A 16,956-nucleotide genomic window follows, 5' to 3' on the forward strand; every position below is an offset into this window, starting at 1 on the left:
AATTGGGCCACACCCAACAATGCTCAGAGGATCTTAAAGGTAGGCTGGCGCACAAAGCAAGTGCCCTACCCGTTGTACTATTGCTCCTGCCCGTGACATTGTTTTTAAAAGACTCAGGCTCTCGAGAGACAGCATTGGCTAAGAACAGCTCCTAGCTCCTGGTCAAATGCAGCCAGTATGATCTTGGCAACTCTATCTGACTCTGCCTGGCACACAAAAATAAGTGAAAATCATGGGAAGAATCCAGAATGCATGGAATGTATTGTCAGTTGTGTGAAAAATACTTTTTTTGGCTTTTTGGGTCACACCTGGCAATGCACAGGGGGTTACTCCTGGCTCATGCACTCAGGAATTACTCCTGGCGGTGCTCAGGGACCATATGGGATGCTGGGAATTGAACCCAGGTCAGCCGCATGCAAGGCAAACGCCCTCCCCGCTGTGCTATTGCTCCAGCCTCGTGAAAAATACTTTGATCACATTCATGTCTGAGTACATAGGACCCTCAAAATAAACGAATCATTCAGGAAGAGAAGCCCTGTGAAAAACGCTTCCTTGTTCTACTGACACCCTTTACTTGGAAATGTCCATTAGACTTACTAATCAAATATGGGCCAGAGAGATAATGTAAGGTCAAGGCACTTGCCTCTAATGTGGTTCACCTGGGTATGATCCTTGTCACAACATCCAGTTCCCTGAATCTGCCAGGATCCCTGAGTAGAGAGCTAGGACTAAGCCCCAAGTGCCGCTGGATGTGGCCCCCAAACAAAAACCTTTTTTTATCTCACATAAAAAAATGTGAAAGACTTAAGTGAGAGCACAGGCTTGGCATGTGTGAGAGCCGGAGTGTCATTTCCCAAAATAGCGACCAAAAATAAACTAGGAAAAAAGTTCGAATAAAACCTAACTAGAGCACAAACTTCAGAATCTGTATTTCTTGAGTTCATGATTCCTTATATTCTGAATTTTATCTTCTGAAGTAATGAGTAAAAGTGATAATGAGCTTACGTTTTGGGAAAGGGTGGTTTGGTTGTTGGGCTACATCCATGGTACTGAGGGGCTATTCTTGAACCTGTGCTCAGGGGTCACTCTCGGGGGTGCTCGGGGGACCCTGTGTGGTACTGAGGATCAGAATGGGATCTGCTCCATGTGGAACATGTGTTTTCACCCCTGAACTGTCTCTCGGGTCCTAGTGAAGTCTGGCGCTGAGACTGGTCCTCCTGGGCTCTTGCACGCTGGCCAGTAGGAGACCTCAGGCCCCTTGCATTGGTCATGAGGGTTCAAGGTGAATGTTGACCTATGCTTGACCTGCCTCCTTGGGTCACTGGTGGCCAGGAACTGCCCACCCCTTATGCCAGCCAGAGAGGAAGCTACTGGCAGGTGGAGGTACTCGGAGGGGAGAAGGGGGGAGTCGGCACGAAGGAGTTGTCTGCTCCAGGGATATCCTTCCGGTGGAAACATCTTCAAGGGCTGCCGAGGGCCACTAAGGGGGGGTACCCTGACTGCACTGCATTGAGGGGGTGGCACCGAGGCAGCTCTCAGGTACATGTCCACAGTGCCTGCCCTGCCACCCTGCGGTGCTTAGTGATGGGAACCCACGACAGAGATGTGGCCCCAAAGGATGGCAGCCCCAGCAGCCCCTCAGGCGGGGTCCCAGGAGGCTGCCCAGAAGGCCATGGCTACGGCGGGCCTTCCAGAGCGGCCACTCTGTAGGATGAAAACCACCGCTGGCCCTTGGGGTACCCAGCTAGCAAGGCCAGAAGGCTCCTGCCACCCACCTATTCCACAGCTTCTTCCCGTTCTGCTGGTGGCAAGCAAAGGGCACTTTGAGAAAATGTCTTGAGTCTTGGGGCAGAGCACCTAGCACCGCTCTCCCCCAGGCAAGGGAACCCCATTGCCCCCATGGCCCGGCTCAGCCTCAAAACACATGCAGTATGTTCTGGACCACTTTGGCCTGGCACCCATCCCTCTCAGGGACGCACCACAAATCCTCACCCAGCACCTCTGCATGAAGCCCTGCTTGGGCCACCACAACCCCAGGGGTGGGGGCGGGGGGTGTGTCCCACGAGGCGGCAGTCTGGGCATACGTGCTTGGTGGGCGAGGAAAAACGAGACCAACGCTATTTGCGTCCCAGTTTGTTTTTATTTTTTTTGTGTGTGTTTTTTCTTTTTTTTTTTTAAGTATGGAAGCTCAAGTATAAGATGTAGATTTTTTTTTAAGCTTTACAAAAAAAACCAAAATAAAACAAAAGAAAAAAAAAAAACTCCTTTGCATTCCATAAAAATTGACAGAAAAGCACCTGGCCAGAAGAGCAGAACGGTCGGCAGGTCCCCGCCCCCCACCCGCCCCCCGCGTGGTCTCCGTGGGACAAGGGCCAGTGCGTGCGGGACGATGCTGAGGGCCTCCCTGCTCCAGAGCTGCCCCCGCCCCCCACAGCCCCCCAGCCCCAAGCAACTCCCAAGCACACATGGAATCAGATTTCCAGTTTTTTCTTCTATCTTTCACACACCACAGTTCATAAAATTTTTTGTTTTACATTTTTTACACCAATGTAACAAAAAGGCGGGAGCGGGGAGGGGCGGCAGACGGTGCTTTTATGCCTAGAAATGGGGCCGGGGAGGGACGGGAGGCAAACGAAAACCACATGGTCTCTGCGGAAACCGCGCGCCTCGAGCGCGAACGTGGTGGCGAGGAGGGCCTCAGAGACAGGAGGGTGCTCAGGCTTTATTCGGGAGCCAAGGCGCTATGCGTCGTGATGCGAGCTGTTACGTGACCTGTGGGGAGAGCGGGGGCGAGGGAAGGGAGCAGAAAACGAGTTTCTAAGAAAGGACTCTAACGAGTGCATGGTGTCCGGTTAGCGGGAAGCAGAGGTTTAACACTGCTGCTTTCTCTTCAAAGCCTCCACCAGGTCGTTCTTGAGAGCTTCTTGTTTTGATTTGTCAGCGAAAGTCTGCACAGACCTGTCGGGGGGGAGAAGAATGGTTGGCAGGCGCCCGGGGAGAGGGTGGCAGCGGGTGCCGCACTGCAGGGAGTGCAAGTGGGAGGCTCGGGTTCCATCCCTGGCACTCAGGGGTTCTCTGAGCACAACCGGCAACGACCCCTGGGCACCAGGGAGTCTGGCCCCCAAATAAAAGAGAGAAAAATCAGAAAACGAAAAGGAGTCAGGAGTGGAAAAGTCCACAGCATCCAGGCAGGCTACCTTTCTTTTCCTTCCTCTGGGTCCCACCCAGCAGTGCGCAGGGGACCATTTGTGGTGCCAGGGATCAAACCAGGTCAGCTAAGTGCAAGGCAAGTGCCTTACCCACTGCACTCTCTCTGGCCCCTCCAGGCTAACCCCTGTACCAAATTAGAGAGCATCAATGGAAAGTTATTTGCAAAGTGGCAAGAGGAAGGAGCAAGAGACAAGACTTTGAAAGAATCCATGGAACTAAAATAATCTCCATAAGAAAGCTGGTTGCTGCTGGCAAAATTTCCATTTCTGAGAAGTGCTCTGGGTTGCCCTGGCGTTGGGGGCCAGCCATGGGACCCCCCCGAGGCTCCAGATGTCCTGAATCCACGGCAATGCTCCAAGCAGCGCTCCCCAGGAGAGGAACGTGACCTCTCCCCTCGGATGGAAGCAGCACAGGATCCCGGCCTGCCCCAGGAGAAGATTTCTGAGTCCGAGCACGAGGAGCAGGGTACTCGCAGGCTGAACTCGGAATGGTCACGGCCAAGAGGCCACGAGTCGGGGCCGGGCGTCTGCTGCAGAGGCCCAAGGCCGCAGACCCATCCGAAAGGTAGAGGGGTGGGAGCACGAACAGCACCATCCCTAAGTCCCTGAAGAAGGGGCTCCTGGGCCGGAGAGATGGTGGAGGAGCTGAGGCACTTGCCTGGTTTGGGGCCAACCTTGGCTTGCTCCCTGGAGTTCAAGAATGGCCAACAACGGCCTGGAGCACAGAGCCAGGACTAGGCCCCGAGCACCACGGTGTGTCCCAAATGGCACCCTCACCCCTGGAAAAAGGAGGGGGCTTCCCTCCTGAGCTGGCGGAAGCAGGAGGGTCCCAGGCCAACTGCTCCCTTGGCTGGCACCCACAGACCAGGCCTCTCTGGGTCTGGCCTGGCCCGGGGCTGCCAAACGCTTTTTTTTTTTTTTAAATTAAAGTCAGTTCCCTCCTCCTCCCCAGGATGCTGCTGTGTAACATCTGTCCCTGTCCCAGCTCCAGCCAGGGCTGTCATCCAGGATCAACCAGCACGAGGTAAGTAGGGGCACAGCCACAGCGCGTCAGAGGCACCAGTTAGGCTGATCCCCGGAGCTCCAGCAGCGACCAGTCTGGGCTGCACCACGCCTGGCCAGGGGGTTCCAGGTGCTGCTCGGCCATTCAGACTTGGAGTGAGACACTCCAAACGGCGCCTTTTCCACTGAGAAGGGGGCCATCTGGCTTCTGGAGTCCTCGGTGGCAAAGCAGGGAGGACTGGCAGCAGTCACAGGCTGTGGGGGATGGGAGGCCGGCAGGGACCCTGGCTCTGAGGCGGGCCAGAGCAGCACAGACGAGCAGCTGCTTCAAGAGCAGAAGCTCCCCCCGCCCGCCCCGCCCAGGGTAAAGCACACGCCCCACACACGTGCCATGTCATGTGGGGCTGAGCCCAGGGGTTACGTGGCTGCCCACAGCCGTTAGCCCCCATGGGTTAGTGGTGGTTTAGGGAGCCACACGGGACGCGCCAGACTGGCGGGGTCCTGGCCGGTTGGTGAGTCCTGTTTAGTGGTGGCACTGGCGCCTCCCGGGCAGGGTACCTGGGCCGGCTAATTATCAGGCTGGATGTGGATCTGGCGCTGGGTCAGCACTTGGGAAAGCTCCCTCTGCAACTGCTGAAACTTGGGGTTGTCGGGGATAACGTCAACAGATCTACAGAGAGTGTTCAGAGATGAGAGCAGCGAGGGGAGGGCACACAGGGTGAGGTGACAGCTGAGAGGAGATACAAGGCACACACAGGCAGGAGAGAGAGGGCGACGTCACCCAGGCCACGGCCGGGCCGCTGCGTGGACGCAGGCGGGGAGCTCACGCCCACCCCCAGGGCAGGGCCCCTCTCCCTCCATCAGCCAGAGCACTAGAGGGTGAGCGGGTAGGACCACTGGGGGGCCGGTGCGGTGGGTCCAAGGGGCTCTTCGCACTCCTCCAGGAGCACTGGGCGTAGAGCCAAGGGCTGGAGCATAGCTGTATGACGGCACCTGGGGCCTCACCCCCAGCACCTCAGGGCTCCGGGACAGCCCTGCAGGCATTACTGGCTGTGCACAAAGAAAAGGGGAAGGCCAAAGAATGCTGAACCCCCGGGCCGGCCAGCCCCATGCAGGACAAGCAAAAAGGAGAGTCCAAGGGTACCCTGCGCCATTTTTAAAATGTCAAGAAGGGGTGGGTGAAGGGCACAGTGGGGAGGGGCACCTGGGCACTACACTGCAGCCCCCAAACGAACAGAGGAGGGGGTGCGACTGTCTGTATGAGGCTTGACCAGTAGTGCTGAAAAAGGGAGTAGGTCAAAGAGACTAATCTACTGAGCAAACGGACCCCAGGGGGGCTGGAACAATAGTAGAGCAGGAAGGGCTTGCACGCCACCGACCCAGGTTTGATCCTTGCATCCCATATGCCACCCCCCCCCCAGCACTGCCGGGTGTGACCCATAGCAACAAGTAACAAAATAAAACAAAACAAAAACACAAAAACAACAACGATGAACCCCAGGTCACCTCCAGAGAGATGCGGACGAGGCACGGGGGGTGTGTCATGCAGTGTGACAGAGGGCGCAACACTGGACTCTGTGGGCAGTGCCTGGCTCAGCCGCCCTCGCACCATCTCTTGGAGTAGACGAGGAGGTCTCCCATGGCACAGGAGCCCAGCCCTGACGTTAGGGCCCGTGGCCTCCCCTGCGTGCTTCCACGGGAAGGGGAGAGCAGCAGGAAGGGGCTCCCACACAGGACGCAGCCATCCTGAGAGCACAGGGGGCGAGTCCAGGGGTGGCCACGCCAAGAGGCCACGACCTGCAGCAGGCACCAGCGAGCACACGGAGGCTCGGGCCACTCTCACATCACCTAAGGACCCATCGATCCTCATCCTGCTGGTTCCAACTGGAACTTTCTGGATACATTACCTCAGCCCATTGACGATATCCTTTGTTTTCCCGAAGTAGATCTCATTCAGCGTACTCCTGATTTTATTCTCCATGTCCTGGGAAGGGAGCACAGTCAGATAGGGCCAGCAGAGAGGGGCAGGATCCAGCCCCACCAGCCGGCCCTGCAGTGCCCACCGCCACCACAAGGGGGAGGCACACGACTGCGCCACAGCTGGGAAGCCTGGCGCGGCCGAGTCCCACCTCTCACCCCGCTCCTCTCCTGGGCAGGGTGGAAGCCAACCCTGGGCTGACCATTACTGGAAGGTGATCTAAGCCCCATCGCCCTGCGTGCGGGGTCTCACCCCCCGCTGTGAAACCCGAGAGCACCTCCTTTGTCCCAAACAGGGAGCGGAAAGGGGCTGCCCAGACAGCCCTGCAAAGCCCCCCACGGACCAAGGCGCCCAGGCCTCCGGGAAGGCGAGGGATATGCATGCGGCCACTGGCCGGGCTGGAGGGGAACGCGGGCCGAGAGGCCAGCAGGCTTCATCCGGGCTTCCAGGGACTGTCCCCACTCACCTCTACCAGACGCCCGATGTTGGCTATGTGTGGGGAGCAGTCGCTCACAGTTTCATCCTTCTCCATCTGCAAAAGATGAAGAGATTCCACAGTCAGGGCCGCCGTCAGGGAGAGGAGCCTCGGCCGAGGCAAAGCCCGCTGCTGGAGGGGCCAGCACCCCTGCAACGGTGAGCTGAGACACCAAACTGTGGCAAGTACAGGCCATGGAATGCCGGCCAGAAGCCAGAGGTCCCCCTCCAGGCAGACCGGTGGGGTGCCCGACACTGGCAGACTGGGGCCTGAGTCACAGGGTGGCCAGGAGACGCAGCTGTGCGATACTGTGCGGCTGGGTGCCACCACAGCAGAGCCTCCGGGGCTGGCGGGGTTCTGGGGAAAGGCGGCCCTGGGGCTCCAGTCCCCTCCCATCAAATCCAAGCCAGGTCATGTCTGACTCCCAACAGAAGCCCACCCCACTGTGCTGCCCCCACCCCCGCAGGCCCCTCTCCTGCATCAGCGCCCTCCCCCCTGCTAATCCAGTCCCACTGAGACCCAGAGGCGTCCTGTCTCCGGAACAGCAGAAAGATCAGAGCTGGAAATTCACCTCCAGCCTGACGGGGACCGTCACATGGGCACACGTCGAGAGCAGAGCACCGCTCACGTCGCCTAGATGGAGCTGCAGGTGCCCTTCTCGGAAACAGAGCACCAGCCTCAGCTGCTTCCATCCCTGGCAGCATTAAGGGTCAGCAGCACCCACCGACAGCCCCAGGGCACACCTGACCATAAGGATCACCAGACATGGGGGCTAACCAACAGAATGGCAACTGCTTCCCAGCTCAGAGCGCTTCCACTCTGTCTTCACAGGGACCCTCCTACTTCTGATCCGAGTTAACAGGAAAAGCCATCAGGTGATCTGCTGCCTGATCAGGTAGCAGGAAAAGACCTGAGCAGAGTCCCGTGCTCTCGGCGAGTTTAGGCAGACAATGCTCGTGCCCTGTGGCACTGACCAGCTCAGTGAGGCATGGCACTCTCCCAACTCGGGGAGGGATTGCTGGCTGCCCCAGGCCCTCCTGGCCTGGGGGGACCCGGCCAACCAAGATGCTCGGGGAGCAGTGTGCGCCACCTGCCCCTGCATGCAGGAGCTGCGGGCTCTGCGGACCCCCACACAGAGAGGGCACTGTGTCCTTCCAAGGGCAGAGCAGCGGGCAAGGGAGAGTGTACTCTGCTGGGATCCATCCCTGCTCCGAAGGTGCAGCAACAGCCCCAGGGAAGCCGGCTGCGGGGCGCCGGGTCCCCCAGGAAAGTGATGTCCTGGCCACGCTCCCCCTCAGCGCTCGGCTCTGATGAGCCCCATCAGAATGAGCAGCAGGGCCGAGGCGGCTGTGGGGGTTGGAGGAGGGAAACCGAGAGAGCGGGGAGCCGGACATGGGGCCCTCGGCCGAGCAGGGATGTGGGAGGGAAGGAAGCTGGCTGGAGGGGCAGCAGGACTTGGCACGCGCGAGCCTGTTTCCACAGCCCTCCTCACCCACACCCCTGCCGGCAACCTCCACACCTGGTCAGGGTCAGCCTGCTGGCAAGGCTGACTCGCCACAAACAAAACTATTTTTGCAATGCATATATTATTACATCCTTATAAAAGTGGCTGCCAGAAGGCAAACATTTTTATGTGCTGTGGCTGCACAGATGTTCCACCAGGAGGTTCCAAATGAGACTGAAGTCAGCGCCCAGCCTGCTGGTCCCCACTAAGCTCCTCCCCTCGGTGGCCTGGAGCTGGGAGCGGGGGCAATAATGACGACAGCACCACACAGCAATGGCAAGCAGGTCCCTCGGTCCCAGTCTCCCGGGGACCCGAAGGCCCCTCCAGGCCCCCTGCACAAGCCCACACTGCAGTGGGAGCTGGTGGGGGCCGACAGCTCCCCCTACACGGCGGCGCTCCCAGTTGCTGAGCGGGGCTGTGGGTCGGAGCGGGGCAGGAAACCTGCTGCCCATCCAGAGGGAGGTGGTCAGTCAATCTCTCAGCCAGTTTAGCAGAGTGCTCTAGGAGACGTAGGCCAGTGGCCGTGGCAGTGACCGCTACTATCCACTGAGCAAAAGACACGTGCCAAAATGGGTTTCCACTGCACTCGACAATCTCTCCAAAGTGGCGCTGGAGCTGCGGGGTGAGGTCTCAGAGAGGGAAGTGGCCTGTCCAGGTCACACAGCTGGAAAGTGACTAGGCTAGGATCAGGACCGAGGTCTGGAACATTCCAAAACCTGTTTTCTTCCATGAGACCTCTCCTTCGCTCAACTTCATCCCTGTTTTTTACTGTGAAAACCAAGGACAAACCGCAAGCCAGGGCCTGGAAATTCGGAGCCTCGCCCACCCTCCGCCCTATCCCCAGGAGCTCTGGCCCCCTCCCTCTCCAGCCTGCCTTCCTGACGGGGTGGCCACCGGGGCGCTCTCAAACCCCCTTCTTTCCAAAGGTGGCCACAGAGCACAGGACTGTGGGTGTGGTGGGAGCTGCAGGCCCACCCGGGCAAGCAGGTTCAGAGTGCCCTGGGCTCGGTGGGGCTCCCTCTGCTCTCCACCACCTACACTCTGAGGCGCTGGGATTCGCAGCCCTGTAGTCTCTGGGTGCCTGGGCTGGCGGCCGAGCCGGCAGCGCCTCCTTCCAGTCGATCCAAAGTGCTCGGCCTCACACATCACTCGACAACACATTCCACCTTCATTTATAAAAGCTCCAAATGTGTGTGTGTGTGGGGGGGGGGGGGGGGGGGGAATCCCAGGAACATCTGCAGGGCCCGGCCGGATGGGAAACCTTGGATCTCATTCCCGAGATTCACAGTCTCGCCTCTTTCCCACGTCTCCAGCTGTCCCCCCGAGCAGTGACCTCGCGAAGCCACCTCCTTTCCACATGCTGGTACTTGGCATGCACGGTGCTCCCCGCTCCCCAACCTCCCGCGGGGCGGCCTGGCCGCCTGCCAAGGGCATCTCCCGCCCTCCTCCCCGTGCAAGACTTGCTCCTGGGACCCTGTCTATCTGTGGTCCTGTCCCACTGACACTCTCGTGACTCGCCGGGCGGGGGCTCTGGGCTGAGTTCACCACGGGAAGATACCGGCTGTGGAGACCAGGTGTGAAACGGGAGGGCCCCAACAGCCACTGCTGCTAATATGGTGGCGCCACCTTTTCTGCTTGGGTCCCCTGGCCACCGGAAGGCGAGCCTGGGTCAGACGGCACAGGAGGGCCGGGCAATAGTGCAGTACTCCAATATGGCCTCCCAAGCCCATCAGGAGTGATCACTGAGCAGACTGACATTCAGGAGTGGGCCCTGAGCATTCTAGGTGTGGCCCCCAAACTGAAACCAAAGGGAAAAAAAAAAAAAACAGATGGCCCAGGACCGGGTGGGTGCTGTGGGACCGAGCCTGAACTCTGCTCACTATGGTCTGAACCCGGGCAACGGTCTGCAGTGGGTGCTGGCCACAGGGGACCCTTCCTGCTTGACACACAGGGGCAAGTGTAAGTGACCGCGACCACCCTGGGTGCCAGAAGCTGGAGCGCCACGGCCTGGGTCACTGCTGGCACACCGGAAGGAGGGACAACTCTCCCAACCCCAGCACCCACAGCCTGCGGGTGGCCCTCCCTCTCTACTCCTGGCCCGAGGCCATCACCTGCTTGTCTGGACTCCAGCCCCAGGTCTGTCCCAGCAAGCCCTCACGCCGGCCGGGCAGAGTGCATCTCTGAACACAATCCTGACGGTGTGTCTCGGTCCAGATACGGCTCTCGCTCTCCTGGGGGGACACAGCTCACGCTGTGCTTCCCATGGGAGAATGAACCTCCAAGCCACGCGGAGGCACCTGCCCAGGGGAGGTGATGCTGAGCACACCCCAGGGGAGGCTGGACCACTCCTCCCCCGGCCTCCACTGCTTGGCCTCACCCCCTGTGCCTGTTTCTGGGGCCACAGATCCATGTGCTGCACCCCTGGCCGGAAGGAGAGAAAGGCTCTCAGAGATCACCACGACACTGAGCAGTTTGGGCGTCGACTAAAGGCCAGGCCCAGGGTGGGAGTAAATCCCGAAACCCAGGCGTGGTAGAAAGTCTGTTTTCCAAGGCACGCAGGTCTGGGTTTGAACCCTAGTGGAGCTTGAGCCTCCGTGCCCTCACCTGTGCAATAGGAACAGCAACTTACACGCTCAGTCTAATCCAAGGAGACAGCTGGCGCAGCCCTGAATGTTCACTCTTTATCGCTGATTTGCTCCACTTTCTGGGAACCCCTTCATCTCCCATCCAAGGCAACCACAGAGTTTTCCAGGGCTCATCTGGGACACATAACTGAGCCCGCAGCCCTCACTTCCCGTTGCGCTCAGAAGCTGCGCATCATTAACTTAGATCTGTCCCCCTCCCCCGCCCTCCTTTTGCAGTTACTTACGTTGGAAACCAGCCCTGGCCCTAATGCGCCTCAGATGAGTTATGGGAGCGGCCGTGGGGATGATGACAGAAGCATGGATTTCCCCGTGAAAGCCCGAGAACACAAGGCCATCCAAACAAGGCCCGGGGCCGGCCGGTGCGCCGAGGACAGCCGCGCGTCAGGCCCGCGTTTGGCTTGGCAGGAGGCACCGCTCCCAGCGAGCCGGAACCAGAGCCTGGCCCTGGGCTGACAGCTCTGATTTAGACTATTCGGAAGGCTGTGGATTCAATATTTGTCCAGGTCACCATCAACCGGGTGGAATTATAAACAGTTGGGAGTGGTAAGTGATGCAGGAAACATTCTCCGGATGCGGATTTAGGATTTTCCACCACTCCCCAGGTGGCAGGGTGCGGGGGAGGCAGGCTGCGGTAGAGCCGGCAGCCTGGGGGTTCAGCCGCCCCTCGCTGGTCAGTGGTTCCTGGAAAACAAGGGCCCTCTCCCTACAGAGCGGCGGGCTCTGCCCCGGGGAGCCTGGAGCCCCCTTCCGGCCCCCCGACACAGCAGGAGAAACCTTGGGTTCCCTCTGCATCCCGGCCCACTGACTCCTTCTCAAATACGTGTAGATGCGTCTGTGACTGCTAGAATCTAACAAGCTCACCAAAAGGAGGCGCTCCTAAACAGACCCCCCCACCCCTCCAACCCTGGGGGTCAAACTCAGGGCCTCCCACACGAAGGGCACTTGAGGGTGAGCGGCCTGTCTGGACCACCCTGAGCGGACACTTTCTGCTAGTTTTTCTGAGAGGGCCTTATTCTGGGAAACCAGGCACACGCGCAGCCTGTAACAGGGAAGCAGACAGGACCTCCCCTGAACTGTCCTTTCTTTCTCTCGGGGGTGGGGGTAAAATTGGTGGTGGTCAGGGCTTACTCCTGGTGGAGCATGGGAGACCGTGTGTGGTGTCAGAGACAGAACCTGGGCTGGCTGTGTGCAAGGCACGCGCCTGACCTGCTCCACTAGCTCTCTGGCCCCTGTTCTTTTTCACATGCTACGGTTCAGGCCTTCCCTCAGGTGGGTTCAGGGGTCTTAAACAAGGCTCCTATGCAAGGTCTTTTCGTTTGTTTGGGGGCCACACCCAGAAGTGCTCGGAGCAACCATATTAGGGTGCTGGGGATGGAACCAGGGTCGGCCGAGTGCAAAGAAAACGCCCAGCCCCCTGGACTCTGCCTCTGACCTCCTTTCACAAGGGTTAAAGCACGCAGCACTTCCCGTTCAAGCTCTACTTTCTGCCTCTGGCCCAGCTCCGCAGCCCACCCGGAGAAGCTGCCAACAGCTGGGCAAAGGTGAGCAAGAGCGAGGTGCGCAGGAGCCTTGTCCAAACACGGCCACTGTTTTTGTTCCTGGTTTGGGTGGGCCGGGGTTCAGTCTGGGGCTGCACACATACAAAACATCTGCTCCTCGCTGAGCCTCACCTCCAGCCCCTCAGCTTCAAGGGGAAGTGCGCAGAACTCGCGTGGGGAGTCTGACTCTGGACAGGGCCCCCCACCCCCCGTCTCTAGCGGGGCTGTGGGGGCTGCTGGGCATCCCAGATGGGGACGGAGCAGAGCTCTGCTTCCAGTACCAGCGCAGCCCGAGGCCCAGGGCTGGAGGGAGCCCTGACCAGGCACATGGTCACTGAGTCCTGGGCAGGGACACTCCCGCTCTGCCCAGGCATTTCCTGGGGAACATGCATTACACTCACTTCACTTATTGCTAAGAGAGGCCGGCCTGGAAGAAAGGAGTCTGTCTGCCCGGCCAAGGCTCTGCCCTACAGAAACCACGCTAGAGAGCTCCGAACACAACTCTGAGCGACCACCTCATCAGCAAATGTGTGAGTCACAGAGCCAGAAGGAATGCAAACACCGGGATCTGGGAGCCAGAGTGCAGAGAAACTGTCAAGGGCAAAACCAGTAAAAGCAGACTAAGGCGAGACAGAAACACGCCAGTGGGCAGCGAGAGGCACCTGTCGAAGCAATCCCGGGCACGCTGGTGGTACGCAGGAAAGGGCGGGCAGCATCCCAAGCTGAAAGAGCCCTGCTCCCTTGCAGGCAAGAGTGGCAGGATTCTGTCAGGGCGGGAGGCGGGCCAAGGGGACTGTCAGACCCTTTCAGGGCCGAGACCCCGAAGCTCAGGCACCTCCGACTTCACGTTCTTCTCTTTCTTTCTGGCTTTGGGGCCACACCTGGCGGTGCTCGGGGCTTACTCTGGACTCTGTGTCCAGGGATAACTCCTGACGGTACTCGGGGACCAGATGTGGTGGCGAGGATCAAATCCAAGATCCAAGCACGTGACGTGCAAGGGAAATGCCTGCGCGCTGTACTGTCTCTCTGCCCCGATTTCACTTCTCCTATAACGTAGCCGAGGGTCCAGAGCTCTGGACAGGGACCTGCCAGGGCCTGCACGGAGGATTCTGGTGCCAGGCTGCTGTGTCTGTGTGTGGTGGGGGGGGACAGAGGGCCAGACTGAGCTAGGCATATTGGCCACGCGTCCAGGCAGGTGACAGGTGAGCCCATTCGTCAGCCTGTTTTAGTGGAATCTCCCCTTTTCGAGATTCTGCTCCTTCTGGCTGTCCCCCTCTCCCCCTCCAGCCAAAGGCCACCTCAGGGGCTCTACCACCCTCACCCTCCTCCCTTTCAAAGTCAGATGCGAGCTCGACAACCTCTGGGCACACACCGTCCCAGGGCCAGCGTCCCGACGCTGGCACCAGCACCCTATTTAACATCAGGCATGAGCTTAGCCCGGCCAGTATGACGCCTGGGTCGAGGACAGTCCTGTGAGAAAGAACAGCTTTTGTTCCAAGACTGGAGGCAGGAGACATCGGCCAGGGGCAGCCGGGAGGCAGGCACAGAGACACAAGCCTGGTAGAGTCCCCACGCTGTGGTCTGACCTAGTCGGAGTGGACACCCCACCCCTCTGCAAGACTGAGTTACACTTCCGCCAGTCACTGTCAACCCAGAGTCTTCACACCAACTCCAAACATGCTGGGGGGAGGTGCTTCCCCCTCCCGCCCCTGCCCCACGGCGTCTCAGGCACAAGGAACCACAGACCTGTGGGACCGAACCCCGCAGCCAAGCCCCTCCTTGGCTGCCGCGCACAAGCTACTAACCTGTCTGGTAAGGCTGCCGCCGAGGTTCATGGTGCCCGAGCCAGATTTGTTGGTCTGCAGCCACAGCATCACTGTGGAGGTCAGTTTGTAGTGGGCAGTGCGGCCACTGGATTTCTCCTGGGAGACAAGGCAGAGACGGGAACTTGAGTGGCACCTCCCCAGCCTACCTCATGAAAAGGGCCCGAAATCAGCATCACCCTATGTCCCTTCTGAAGACAGTACCAGCTCATGCCCCTTCTTCGTTTTTTGATTTTGTTTTGGGACCACACCCGGTGATGCTCAAGGCTTACTCCTAGCTTTGGACTCTGGGGATGGTATGTGGTGGTATCGGGGACTCAACCCGGGTCAGCCATGTGCCCTACCCACTGTACTCAAATTCCCCTTCTTCTAAAGTCCCGACTGGCTGTTAAGGGGGCAGAGCCTGCAATCATGTCTAATGGACCCCTGCGGGATCTTTATCTCAATGACGACTTTGCTCAGTGGACTTTTATCCAAAGAGGCCTGGGGTCCGTGAGGTAAGGGGGAATGTATCTCAGTATTCCCCACTCCAGAAGGCATCTGACAGACAGCGGGCACGAAGCTGGGCCCGGCACCAGCTGCTGGAGCAGCACCTGCACTTCCACCACGTGGATGGAATCCCAGCAGCCTTTGATCTTCTTTGATCCATCTCCAGCCTTCTTTATGAGGATCACTCCCGCAAAGCCATGATCCAGATCCCAGAGGTAGACAGATGAGACGCCGCCTTCAAAATACCTGCAGGAGACAAAACTCGAGCCTGTTAGCTTGTCAGTGACAGATCAGCTGCCTACGGTCGGGCCAGCCTCCTCGGGTTCAGCACCCTCCCCAGACAGCTGCAGGACTGAGTCTTTGGTGTGTCCTCATCTGCCGTGGCTGGCAGAGGGGCTGCAGCATCTTTAAAGGGTCACAGAAAGAACCAGGGCTTTGGAGGCCTCAAGATGCATTTGTGTGTAAGCTCTGCCACTTACTCGAGTCGACTCTGTAGCCTTGAGCAAGCTTACTGACCTGAAGCTACTTCTGCTTCCCTCCCAGATCTAGGCAGAGTGTGTGGCATGCAGCACGCTCAGCGGGTCCCATTCCTGGCAACCTCTATTGTGGGCTCTGCCTATCTTCAAGGAAAGCGACGTGACCACAAGGCAAAGAAGAAAAGCAAAGCCACCAACCCTCCCCAGCCCAGTCCCCCAGAGCCAGGCACAGCAGGGCTTGAGTCCGGCCTTTAAGCAATTGGCTGCCACACCAGCCAAACACCGGGGCTGTGCCTGGGACAGAACCCTGTCTGCAGGTCTGCGGCAACATGGAGAACTCCCTAAGCAAGATCAAAAGTAAGAGGGAAAGAAGTGGCCGGAAGAGATTGGAGGGGGCGCTTGTTTTGCAACATGGCCAACCCAGGCAACCCAAATGGTTTCCAGAGCATCGCCAGGAGTGATCCCTGAGCGCACAGCCAGGAGTCAGTCCTGAGCAGTGAGCAGGGTGTGGTTCGAAACACACAAACACACACATAAATACAGGAGAAGGGGAGAGAGAGAAGATGAGAGGAGAGGCTGGAGGAGAGGGGAGGGAAAAGAGGGGGACGGGAGGAGAGGAGAGGCTGGGGGGAGGGGCCAGAAGAGAAAGGGCCACGAGGCAGGAGGCTTGGAAGGTGGAGACAGAGGGGCCCTGGCAAGTCACAGGGAAGGGTCCTCCCGCCAAGCCCCATGCTCGCGCTCTGCCTGATGGTGGCGCCACCCACACTCAGCAGCACTCAGCAGTGAACCCAGCGTGGCCCCGTGCAGGCTCCGCTCTCCTCTCTGAGCCACACCCTTGCTCTCCAACAACCACTGGGAGGTGCTGTCCGCAGCGCTGTGGCTCCTGTGACATTACAGAACAGGGACAATCTGCCTTTCCCAGCCTGCTGAAAGGCAGAGGCGACACGGGGCAGAACAAACGCAGCGAACGCCACCCTTCTTCCTGCGGTCTTATTCCCGAGTGTCTTTGCTCTTTTCTGAGAGACAGACACGCTCCCCCTGGAGCCACAGTCCTGCTCCCGGGACCAGAAGCACCAGAGAGGCGAGGCCAAAGCTGAGAGAGGATGCGGTCGAGGGAACGCCAGACCCCCTCTCCTCCTCTTGGGTAACTTCCAAATCTAGAGCTGCTCCAGACCGACAAGCTTTTGCGCGCAGCCTGCGCCCTCCGCCACGAGCTCTGGGCTCCCTTGCTTGGATCCACTGCGACCCCGGGTGCCCCCAGTCCCTCCTGAGGCCTGCTGCCCTGCGCGTCCATCCCACTGCCGCCAGCCGCCACGCCCCACTCTCCCGGAGCCGCACAGCCCTGCCCAGGAGGCCTGCTGCACATCTGCTGGTGGGACACACCCGGCGCCGGTCCCTGGGCCCAGCATGGGTCAGACGGCAGGGGACGCGAAGGAGCTGGATCCAGACAAGCCAGTCTCTGTCCCTAGATGTCACGGGGGGGGGGGGGGGGGGGGGGCGCAAGAGTGGCCACAGTAGGCCCCTCCAGTCCCTCCCCTGAGATCACTCCGTCCACTCCGGCACCCCTTCCCTATGGTCCAGCACTCTGGGCAGCTTCTCCCTGGCATCCTCCAGGGCTACGGGTACCGGGCCCACAGACTGACATCAAAAAGGTGAAGACGCCAGCTCGAGTCAGATTCCTGTGTGACTTTACTATTTCTTGCTCTCTGATTAAATAATTACTGCAAGAACATTTGAAAAGGGGAAAGTCTTCAGTTAGCCCATAATTTCATAAATCAACTTCATCCATTAACCCAATTTTCCAAACTCCCTTCCCA

At 59.1% G+C, this 16,956-nt stretch overlaps 1 protein-coding gene across 3 annotated transcripts in view; it reads right to left on the reverse strand.

Annotated features, from left to right (window-relative positions):
• Positions 1-2,120: 2,120 nt before the first annotated feature.
• Positions 2,121-16,956, reverse strand: part of CAPZB (capping actin protein of muscle Z-line subunit beta) — a 112,188-nt gene continuing 97,352 nt past the window's right edge. For 2 of the 3 annotated variants that reach the window (XM_056122735.1, XM_056122733.1), the window contains exons 5-10: positions 14,768-14,909; positions 14,157-14,273; positions 6,656-6,721; positions 6,119-6,195; positions 4,770-4,881; positions 2,121-2,958 (exon numbers count right to left, since the gene is read on the reverse strand). In XM_056122735.1, coding sequence (XP_055978710.1) covers positions 4,779-4,881; positions 6,119-6,195; positions 6,656-6,721; positions 14,157-14,273; positions 14,768-14,909 — 505 coding nt within the window. In that variant the 3' untranslated portion in view covers positions 2,121-2,958; positions 4,770-4,778. The remainder of the gene's footprint in view (positions 2,959-4,769; positions 4,882-6,118; positions 6,196-6,655; positions 6,722-14,156; positions 14,274-14,767; positions 14,910-16,956) is intronic. The other variant, XM_056122734.1, reaches the window with a different exon arrangement.

Source organism: Sorex fumeus, unplaced genomic scaffold (genome assembly GCF_029834395.1).
Source record: "Sorex fumeus unplaced genomic scaffold, SorFum_2.1 ptg000047l, whole genome shotgun sequence".
In the NCBI taxonomy this organism is placed as follows: Eukaryota; Metazoa; Chordata; class Mammalia; order Eulipotyphla; family Soricidae; genus Sorex; species Sorex fumeus.